Here is a 12062-nt window from a genome sequence, read left to right on the forward strand (position 1 = left end):
CCACATAGACATCATAGACCAAAACTCAAAACATGCTTATAGGATGTAAGTTTTCCCTCGTATCATTACCCAATCACATGTAAAATACTCAAATTTAGCAAGTCCATATTAAATTTTTTAAAAATATATATATGTAAATTAAATTACAAAGACAATGTCTAATTTGATGATCAATTTTTGGCATTAGTGTTGAAGATTTCACCCTCTCTATTAATTACTTTACTTTTTAAGACATTTTATTCATAAGACAATGAATTGGCAAGAGCTGAATGTTCATTAAAATAGCATGCAACCAAAAAATCTCTTGGACATTAAGACAGAATATAGCATCATAGGGACCAGAAACTCATGATCTAATTTTACAGGACACAGCCTGTCCTATCCAGAAAAATTAGGCAGCCTTAAACCATGCAGCAGTTTTTCTCCATCTAGTGCTTAGCATCTACATTGTTGACATGTAAAGCACTTACTAGGGCAATCTAGGATTGCTCAAAAGATAAATTTGAGACACTTCTATACAACAAAAAAGAGAGATAAGTAACATAGCTTTGTTGCATACCTGCAGCCAGCGTCCAGATTCAAGATGATCAGAGAGAGCCCTCCCACTTCTACTTGGGGACTGAAATGATAGCAATAGTAACGTAAGTAAAAAAAACAAATTGGGGACCACCTTTTAGATCAATCTAGGACATCAGTCAAAGACATAACACATGTACCTAGGTCATTCTACACATACAAGTCCGTTGTGAAGCAAATGTTTTAAAATTTATAAACAAACTAGAACAAAAAAAATTGTGAGTTGTGACTATCAATACATATACAGGAAAGTCATATCACGTAAATTCTCATGTTGAGGTTACAAGCAGTCAAGCACAACATTTGGCAAGATAAAAAGAATGATTGATATAAAAAGAAAAAGCGAAAGAGAGACTAGACATCAGGAATGGTCAGTCCATAAGACATGACATGAAATAAAAGTACCAGGGTAAACAAATTTAGGGCAAATAAGCTTCATGTACAACAACCACTATGAGAACTGCAATTAATAAGTTCTTAAATAGTTTAAGCATACACATAGCTGCAAAATAAAAAGTGAATTCATCATGATTTCACCACAACTTCTTACCAACAATAACATGCACCATTCTTTGTCCAAAAACAGATTTTACAATTAATAAATATGCTTGAAGTAATAACCTGAGGAAGCAAAGAAATAATCTCTTTAGCAGAAGATCCAAGCTCAGCCATAGCTGTTATGGCTTCAAGGGCATAAGGACAATGTCTGCAGATTAAAAATAAAAAAAAAATAAAAAAAATTACCACATAATACACTAAGAGTCAAACCAGTCAATAAAAAAGGGATCAAAATGAAGAACATATAAAAATCTGTTAATTTGAAAAGTCTGTCTGCAGGTTGTGGAACTCCTTTTATGAATGTTAAATAGTATAATTATGGAACTCCTTTTAGATGTTTGTAGTATATATGCTCTGAACAATCTTCTAGTTATTCGCTTTCTATTATACACTATTATCCTGTACAAGTCTAGGCACAAAACTCGGATTTGGGTGTCATGTTTGACATGGTGTCGGATCCTACAACACCCCAGATTTTTTAAAATTTCATAGAAGTATCAGAGGATTCGACACCAGACACTCGATGTACAACTAGATGTCAGATTAACATAGTCCCCTGATGTTTGCACCAGCAAGTTGCTGTTCCCAGCTCTTGTAAGGGTTAATTTAGGCCATTGATATAAAATACTTCATTATGTGTTAAAAAAAATTAAAATAAAAAAATTGTCTGCAGGTCATAGTAGATGATAAATTTGACATGAAATACTTTCATTTTGAATAATACCACACCAAATCTCAAACAACAATGCCAGCTCAAAGATTATCTTACAAGTAAAAACTCTTTTGGTTTCTTACATCCTTACAGGACCAGATTTTACTCTCCCAATCCCAACAAGTTGCCGCTGTTGCCGGTGAGCGTGTCATGACCTTTATTATTGGTATAATCCTTATACTGTACAACAGCTGATCAAATTAAATCTGTCTCTCATATAGACAAATTGCCTTCTCTTTTGAAGTTGGAAATTTAAAACCTTGAATTCCCCCTTGTGTTATTTTGTTAATATTTCTATTGTTTTTTGGTAGATTTGGTTAAGGGCTTCTATTCCATATGCTCTTAAGATTCAAGTTTGGTTAACAGTTTAAATTGTACAGCGATTTTGAGGTTGATATCTTAACCTAAAATGAGGTGTTTAGGTCTGGATTTATTAAGGTGTGGTCTGATTTGGTCTGAATATTCTGGTCTAGTCAAGTCCGATTTCATGTAACTAAATTTTGACCGGATTTTTACCCTAATATATTTAAATTAAAAATTATAAAAAAAAAATATTTTTAAAAAAAAAAAACGTAATCAAGTAGGATGTTTATGTACTCGGGTTGCACACGACACTAATATGAATAATTTGCATTAATTTAATAAGGAAAGCTTGATGATTGATTACTAATTAATTGGAATTACAAACTAATGGGAGATAATTATAGCTTTAGGCTATAAATCTCTCAAGTAGCTTGAGGCTACAAATCTCTCAATGAGTTCACTCAAATTTCTGGATGATTCTCCCTTCTTGCTACTACTACTTACTTATACTAAGAGCTTACTAATGGTTAATGATAACCTTAAGACCAATACATGTGATACTTAGCTTAAATGGCAAAAACAAACATAAACATCAAAGAGACTTGGTTGCTTGCTTTCCTTCTCTTCCTTTTAATTAATTTTGTCATCATGCAAAGTAATGCTTCCCAAGGCTGCTGGTTGTTCCCCTTTCTTGCGCCTTGTGTAGACCTTCATGGGCTGATTTGGGTCATTGACCCGATCCATGACATCAATCCCCCCTTTGAGTTTCACTTTGTCCTCAAGGTGGAAGGAGGGAAATAGTAAATTAACCGCCTCAAAGTCCTCCCACGTGGCTTCAAATGCCTACAATCCTTTCCACGTAAGAAGCACTTCCAATATGAGAACAAAGCCTTTGTTTCTCCGACGCACATCCAGCAAGTCCTCTGGTTCTACCACCAATTCTAAGTCTGAAGATAGTTGTTGCGGAATGGTGAGATTGCTTGGAATGTCTCCAAGCGCCTTCTTCAATTGGGAGATATGGAATACCGGGTGCAATTTGCAATCGGATGGCAATCGCAGCTTATAGGCTACCCTTCCAATTTTATCGACCACCTCGAAAGGGCCATAGAACCTCGTTGCTAGCTTTTCAAAGGGCCTCCGGGCTAGAGACTTTTGGCGATAAGGTTGCAGCTTTAATAATACCTTATCCCCAATGCAAAAACTTTCTTCTCGACCCAGTTTATCCGCGTTAGTCTTCATAATTTGCTGAGCGCGATTCAAATTTACTCTTAATTCTTCCAGGATGCAGTCCCTCTCCTTCAATCCTTCTTCCAATGATCGTACCATCGTTTGGCCCTCCCCTAATCGCCACAATTTTGGGGGATCTCTCCCATACACAACCTTGAATGGAGTCAACTTGGTCGAAGTATAAGAAGTGTTGTAGGAATAATCTGCCCAAGGAAGCCATCGTGCCCCTGTGTCGGTTGATCGGCGATGAAGCAACGGAGATACGTCTCAAGACTCTTGTTTCAGTTTGTGGGTAGTGCGCCATGCTCTGTTTGAGGTTCGTCCCTTGCAATCAAAAAAGCTCTCTCCGAAAAATACTCATGAATACTGTCAGAAACAATGAAGATGGGGAAACCGTGAAGCCGCACGATCTCCTTAACAAAGGCATCGGCCACCTTAAGGGCGTTGAAAGGATGCTTCAAGCCTATGAAGTGACTGCATTTCGAGAGGCGGTCCACCACCATGAGGACGGTGTTGACCCCGCGAGACAGGGAAGCCCTTCCACAAAATCCATGGAAAGATCTTCCCAAATTACTTCGGGAATGGGGAGGAGTTGCAAAAGCCTTAAAGGACTTTTGCTCACCATTTTGCTACACTTACAGATGTCACATTCTCGGACAAATTTTCCGACATCCTTCCTCATTCCCGGTCAAAACCAATCAGCGGTAAGCCGGAGATAAGTCTTGATTTCGTTGTCGTGCCCTCCAATTTGTTAAAACAAAGCAATAAACTTTGATGCAAGCCATCCTTTATAAAAAAACCCGATCACCTTTTAAATAAAAGCCTTTGAGCCCCTCCTTGCCATCCTTGAGGCCCTTAACTATCTGGCCTAACCACCTATCTTCCACTAACTCCCTCTCTAATTCGGCCCAATTCACATAGTGAGAGTGGATCAAGGCCCCAAACTCAACCAGACTCCCTTTCTTCTTCTTCGCAGGTTGTTCCGCCATTTCTCATCTCGCTGTGAGAGGGCGTCAGCCATAGAATAAAAAATGCGGTATCGGTCGCGATCGCGGAAACGGTCGCAGTATCACGGTATCGGAGTTGATGTGTTAGTCGCGGGTTGTGCCGTGGTTGTAACGGCAGAATTTTGTTTTAAATTTATTAAACCAAAAATTATATTTTAAAATTTTATTTTATTTTCAAATCTAAATTTTATACTTAATAAACCCTATAGAATTCGAATTTCACAAAAAAAATACGATATGAGTCCATGTTAAGTATGGAGTTGTACACTATGGAGTAAAATACAATAAAAACTTGGCAAGTAGAGGGTTCACAAAAGTACTCACATAGGGATGTTTGGTTTAGAAAATAATGAAGTCTGCCCCACTATCACCAACATCCACTTTAGGGAGTTTATTTAAATAAAAAACCTTGCCAGCTCACACTCTCTCACCTCACCTACAAGTACTTTCTTTCTCCTAAAGAACTCTCTCGACTGTAATGGAGGTTTCTCCATTATTTTTTATTTTTTCCCCTACTTTCCCTTTAAAAAGCAAGCACTTCATCGGAAATAAACCAGCTGCCAGGTAATATCGGTTGATGTGGACGAAATTTAGTTTGTATCGGTTGAATCGGCCGAAATCTCGGCGTTTTAAAAAACACCGCATCAAAGCGGCAAATCTCGGATCGGTAGCTTTGAAATCTGATACATATCAGCCGAATCACGACATTCCGGCCGCATTTTTATACCATGGCGTCAGCCACTCTGTTAGTGGTTCCCGACTTATATTGGATGACGAAATCAAACCCAACAAGTTTCCGAAGCCACCTCTGATACTCTGTTGAACAGTACGGATCACAAACGGATGACCCAAAAAATAACGCCGCCACTTAAACACGGCCAAGGAAATTGCCATTAATTCCTTTTCATATGATAAATTTTCTGCGAGCCCTCACCCCTAATAGTTTACTGTAAAATGCAATAGGCCGCCCGTTTTGCATCTTCACCGCCTCAAACCGAACCCCGAGGCATCGATTTCTATCACAAACCCTTCCCGGAAATTCGGGACGGTCAACTGGCGGTGGTGATGGTTGTCTTAAGGCTGCCGTCGTCACCTCCGACCACCCGAAGCTCTCCTTTTTCAATAGTGAAGTGAGCGGTCCGGCAATTTGAGCGTAATAAGTGATGAACTTCCGAAAATACCCGGGTAAGCCTAGGAAACCCCGCAACTCCATGAGGTTTCGTGGGATTTCCCACTCGAGAATGGCTCGAATTTTTTCACCATCCATAGACACTCCTTTAGCCGAAATGACATGCCCCAAGTAGGCTATTTCTGTTTTGCCAAACTCGCATATTTTAAAGTTGGCGTAGAGGTGATGCTCTTCCAATTTTTCAAGCACCAACCTTAAATGACTCTTGTGTTCTTCGATTGCCTTACAGTAAATCAAAATATCATCAAAAAAGACTACGACAAATTTCCTCAAGTAAGGTCGGAAAACGTCATTCATGAGCAATTGAAAGGTAGTCGGTGCATTAGTAAGCCCAAACGGCGTTACTAGGAATTCATGGTGACCCTCATGCGTTCGGAAGGTTGTCTTGTGAGTGTCCTCCGGCTTTACCCGGATTTGATGATATCCCGATTTCAAATCGAACTTTGAAATATCGAAGCCCCATGAATCTCATCTAATAACTCGTCTATGACGGTGATGGGATATTTATCCGGCACCGTCTCCTTGTTAAGAGCCCGATAAATCGATTTTCCACGCAAAAAGGCCACGACCCATCTTTCTTCTTTACAAGTAATACCGGACTAGAGAAAGGACTTGGCGACGGTTTGATAATCCTGGCTTCAAGCATCTTGTGAAAAAGCTTTTCGATTTCATCTTTTTGCACTTGAGGATATCGATAGGGGCGAACGCTAATCGGGTTCATTCCTTCCTTGGGTAATAGAATGCTCATGGCCTCTATTTGGAGGAAGGTCATTCGGCATATTGAACAACCAAAGGAAGGTGGGCCTAATGTCTTTGGCCTAACTTAGTGGACTCCAATTTAATCAAAACTCCATTAGTAGGCCTTGTTTCTCTTTTTTAAGCACCCTTAGCATAGCCTACAACGTGACTTGAGTTTTCTCAAAGAGTAGGGTAACCGGTCAAAGTAACCGGAACACCGACAACGGAGAACTTCATGACATGGGTCCGCCAATTGGTAACCACGGGCCCTAACTTCACGAGCCATTGTATTCCAAGGATCACCTCGACACTTCCAAATGAGAGTGTTAAAAAGTCTTCAGTGATGGTCACTCCACCACTCAACTCTACCTTAACACCTTTACATATCCCACTTCAATGAATAGTGTCCCCATTTCCTAAGACAACCGCGAACTCTCCTCCTTGCACCATCGAAATGGCCGCTTATACCACCACCGAAAGAGCCACGCGGGTCTATCATTATCACCACTCCTTGGCCCTTAATCACTCCGCGTAATTTCATAGTCTTTGGGTTATGGATCCCAATCACAGAGCAAAGTGAAACTTCGCCATGTTCTTCGGAGGGGTTTTCCTCCAATATTTCCGGCGTCCCCTTCTACTTCCACCACGTCCTCCGCTACCATAAGCACACTAAGCTCCTTCCTTTTGCAACGATGGCCCACACCCCACCTCTCATCACATTGAAAACACAACCCTTATGCCCTACGTTCTTGTGATTCATAGTTTCATACTCGGTCAACCGTCTTGTTTCCCCCATCGAACCCTAGGCTAAACTGTGGGTGACTCGACTTATATTGACTTCAGGGATTTTGGACCAACTTTTGGGCAGCCCACTACTTGGCAGCCCATAAGTTTGTATCAATCCTCCTTTACTCATAGTTTGGGCACTCTGGACGTTCGGAGCTGTGCTTGAGTTTGTCAGCCCAAAACTCGACCCACTCTTCCAGCCCCTCAAGACTCGTTTCCCTTGCTGGACCCGATTCTTCTCCTTAATGCAGCCTGCCATCTCCATGGCCTTCTCTTAACTTTGGGGATTAAGAAGCCTGAGTTTAATCTTAATTTCTTCCTTCAGTCCATTAACAAATTGGCCTAACAAGAGGCTTTCATGGACTCCAATGGTGTTGCCATTTCTATATATCTCCGGCAGCTACCCACCTGCTCAACCGCTAACCATTGTTCATGCAATGTTCCGGTGTGGAACGGCCGGAATTCGTTGAGAACCCATTTTTTGAGGTCCAGCCAACCGTAGAACGAACTACGTTTTTGTTCCCATTAGAACCATTTAAGTGTGTCCCCATCCATAGTCATCACCGTGGCCTCAATCTTTTCCCTCTCTGTCAACCGATAAAACTCGAAAAACATCTCCACACGTGTCGTCCAGTTTTCCAGGTGTGTTCCATCGAAGACGGGCATTTCTAATTTGTGGTGTTTCCACTTACCGCCGTTACCACCTCCACCGTCGTCACCACCTCTCCCGCCCCCCTCTGATATCAGGCGGGTGCCACCCTGGGCCGTCGTAGGGTCTCCCTCTGACGGGCGTTGTACCCTTTTCCATCTCCAATTGTGAGTTGTTATCCCCAATTCCGGGCATCTCAAGCGGCTGATTGGGTGGATGTCACTGTTAGGCCTGTTTCGTTTTCTCCATTTCCTCCTGTAGCTTCGTGATCTTTTCGCAGTCTATTGCGGCTTGGGTGTCCACGGTGCTTCGAAATCGGTCAAGCCGATCTACCAAGCGATTGACGGTGGCGGCGACCACCTCCTCCGTTTTCTTTCGCTCTTCCTCTATTTTCTTGTGTTCTCCTCCTGCCTTAACGACTGTCGTCACCACTCGGGTCAAGTTGTTGCCGGCTGCAGCTTTTCCTCTATGGCCTTCATAAGGGTTGTCAGGCCGACGAGAGCCTCTTCTACCGCGTTTATTATAAAGGAAAAATTATCAAAAATAATACAAACTTTGAGAGGTCTGCCAAAAAAAAATCAATTTTTTAAATTATTTCTAAATAATACAAACTTTGAGGAGTATCTGTTAAACCGGTTGGTGACTTGATTAGTAGGTATATGAAACACGTCTTTTTTTTTTTTACAATAGGTATATGAAACACGTCTTGTTATTCTATTAGTTTGACATTTTAAATAATTTTTTTATTTTATTTAATATTTTTATATTGTATTAAGTTATTAATATAATTATTTTTCATAAATAAAAACAGCCCTCTCCCCTACCAACATCCAAATTCCCAGGCGCCCGGACCTCCACCTAACCGCTGTCGCAACCCAGCCCCCTCCCTCTCGCCAACCCCGATCCCCGGCATCCCTCTCCCTTCCCCGACTCCTACCCACCACATATTAATCAACCGAGCCACTGCCGCACGACGATGATGATTTCTTCAGCGACGAGGATGATTTTTCCCCTTAAAATCACGATAATCAATCGCCAATACTGCGACTAGTGAAAATTCTAACTCCGACAACGCATCAATCACCATCAATTTGGGTTTTAACGGCATCATTAATTTTGTGGGAGGGGGATTTCGTTGGCTTGGTGGTTCGAGGGGTGGGAATGTGGTTTCGATGATGGTGGTTCGAGGGAGGGGAGGGCAACGGCGGCAGAAGGTAATGATGGTCGGCGGACCGGCAAGGTAGCTGGAATGGCGTCGCAAGGTGATTTGGGAAGGGAGATCTTGGTGGTGGAAAAGGAGGTGGTTGGTGGTGAGGGGAGTAAGGGAGGGGTGGTTTTTTTTTTTGTATAATTATTTTAATAATTTAATTGTTAATTAATTATAATCAATTTTTTTTAGTAAAACTATAATTGAAGCTTTAATTAGGTGTTAATTAAATTCTTAAATGAATTTATCAAAGAAATAAAAAAAATGTTAACCAGTTATTTAGGTTTTAGGTGAAATGTCTCGTTTAAGGTGGATACTCTCCAAAGTTTACATTATTCAAAAATAATTAAAAGATTGACTTGTTTTTTGTGGACCACTTACAGTTTGTATTATTTTTGACAATTTTTCCTAATATAAAACCCCTTGTTCCTCCACTATTGACCAAAGGACATGGAATGCTTCTTAAATGATGAGAAAAAGGAGTAAAAGCCATAATTATTTGTAAGAGCTACTTGTAGTAACACAAAAATAGCTAAAAAGAGAAATTAAATCTACAACACTTCATACCTTCACAAAAACTATATTATATCAAAACTTCCTTAAGAAAATTCCTAAAAAAAATAAAATATTTGCTAGTGGGGAAGAAATAAATTGTATATAAACTAATTCACATGAAGGATGATAGAAAAACCTGTTCCAAGAGAATGAGAGTTTATATTAGCAAACAAGCAACATTAGTGGATATTTGAATGATCATAGTAGCTCCTTAAGCTTGGAGATGTCAACACCAACTCCAAGTGTTCCAAGTTGATCATTACAAAATAAATAAGGAAAAATTGTTAGGAATAATACGACCTTTGGCCGGTCTTCCATAAATAAAAATGACATTTTGTTTAGTCCCCAATAAAAACCTTTGATATCGATCCACTATAAATAGGATAAAAAAACTGGTAACCGGTCTCATAGGTAAGAGAATGACACGTGTCACATTACGATTGGTTAGAAATTTTGAATTTTAATTTTAACATATTTCTTTTAAAAAAAATGATATTAATTTATATATATTAAAAATAAAAAAAATAAAATAAAAAAAAAATAAAAAAAAAAAAACACTTAAAAAAAACCCTTAAAAAAACCTCCCCCCGCCTTCCCCATTTAGCACCCCCACAACATTTCTCTTGCCACACCACAGTCTCCCTTCCCTGTTTAGCCTCCCTTTCAACATGATAGCACCACCCCATCATTTAGCCCCATCAGCGCCCTTAGCCCCTTCAACCCTCTCTTTTCGTGCTAGACTGCATCCCTTCGCCAGTTCGCGAAGCCCACCCCCTCTCCGACCCTCAACCCTCACCAGACCACACAACCCTCCCCACTCCGACCCTCAATCACATCCCTGACTTAGTTTTAAAAGGCGCAAGGCGCATCAAGGCGCAAATGGTCCTTGCAGCCTAGGCACAAGGCGAAGGCGCGCGCCTTTTGTATTCAAGGCGCATGTATTTACATATTTATTTCAAATTATTTTTTACTTTGATTGTACTAAATACCAATTAAAAAGATTCATAATAAATTAAATAATAATATATGTAAAGCTAAGGTAGTGTAAATTTGAAAAAGTGTCCATCATTCTTCAATTTATAACTTATATCTTATTTATTTTCCTTGAGGCGCAAAGGCACACCTTACCAAAGGCGCTTTGAGGCGCGCGCCTTCCGTAGGTGACGCAGCCTCGCCTAGCTAAAGCCAATTTCCTAGAGCCTGGGAGTGAGACGCGCCCGATGCGCGCTTTTAAAAACCAAGATCCCCAACCCTCAATAATCCTAACCCCATCCTCTCAGGAATTTCAATTATGGTGCTGGTGGGGAAGGATTTTCAGCTAGTGGTGGCCTAGGATGGAAGTTTCGGGTTGGTGGGGGTAGGGCGTGGCGGCCGACTAATGGGTTCTGGTGAAGGGTAGCCGGTCTGATGATAGGTAGGGTGAGGTAGCTGTCGACGGAGTGGGCTTTTGGGGTTTTTTTTAATTAAAAATCTATTTTATTAATAAGAAAATCGTTTAAAAAAAACCTACCAATTACAAAGTGACACGTGTCACACTTAACTTATTAAACAAGTTACCAACCAGTTACGTTCTATTTATGACAGATCAATGCCAAAAGTCGTTTTATTAGGGAATAATCAGAATGTCGTTTTATTTTTGGAAAACCGGCCAAATGTTGTATTATTCCCGACAATTTTTCCAATAAATAATTAAGCATTGTGCTACAAATGACTAGCTCGAGGAACAACAAAAATAAAATAATCATTATAGTAAAAAAAAATATCCTCGGTAAAAGTTTCTGACACTTCAAAATTGCGGAAAATTGTTGAAGAATTACATAAAATGATGATTTTTTCATTCAAAAAATCACTCATCACATTTCATCCAAGCGTAATGTTTATAGAGATATAGGATACAATTAGCTATCAATATGCCCCAAAACCTTACATATAGCTATGTACAAATGAGTCTTATAAGGTAGTTTAACACTCCATCCACTATCTTTTATTTCATATAAGAGGAGGAAAAATGGAGTAGTTACCCTAATAAAAGTGAAGTCGTATGAAATTAAGAAAAATTATGAAGAAACCCTACAAAAACAAAAGTGAATTCGTATGAAATTAGGAAGAAAAGAAATGAAGAAACTCTAAATTTACACCATTTGAATGTGTTTCGATTAACATTGCCCAATTTCAATTCTTGTGGGTTAAAATGTATCACTAATGAATTTTATAACTATGATAATTAACCCTACAAATAGAGAGGGTACCTTGTACTCCATACAATATATTGCATTTCATAAAAGAGAAAAAGGCAAGGTGTTTAACATGAGAAATGTGATGTTGTATGAAAATATAAAGCAACACTAAATTTGTACTTTTTTTCCAATGACCACTAGGAATTTATACTCTAATAAGTTAAAGTATATCTCCAATAATTTCTACAACTATAATCATTTCAGAACTATAAAAACCAATCTACCTTTACAAGAAGCAACACGCATATATAGTCAGTTGGTCAAAGGAGTAGAATTACTTGCCACAATCACTAAAGCCATATCCTTATGACACATACA

The 12062-nt window shown here is 39.5% G+C and overlaps 1 protein-coding gene across 2 annotated transcripts in view; it reads right to left on the reverse strand.

Moving 5' to 3' along the window:
• Window positions 1-12062, reverse strand: part of LOC110715256 (anaphase-promoting complex subunit 7-like) — a 28324-nt gene that overhangs the window by 12168 nt on the left and 4094 nt on the right. For both annotated transcript variants that reach the window (XM_021893820.1, XM_021893821.1), the window contains exons 7-8: window positions 1198-1282; window positions 560-619 (exon numbers count right to left, since the gene is read on the reverse strand). In XM_021893820.1, coding sequence (XP_021749512.1) covers window positions 560-619; window positions 1198-1282 — 145 coding nt within the window. The remainder of the gene's footprint in view (window positions 1-559; window positions 620-1197; window positions 1283-12062) is intronic.

The sequence above is a fragment of the Chenopodium quinoa genome, unplaced genomic scaffold (assembly GCF_001683475.1).
Source record: "Chenopodium quinoa cultivar QQ74 unplaced genomic scaffold, ASM168347v1, whole genome shotgun sequence".
In the NCBI taxonomy this organism is placed as follows: domain Eukaryota; kingdom Viridiplantae; phylum Streptophyta; class Magnoliopsida; order Caryophyllales; family Amaranthaceae; genus Chenopodium; species Chenopodium quinoa.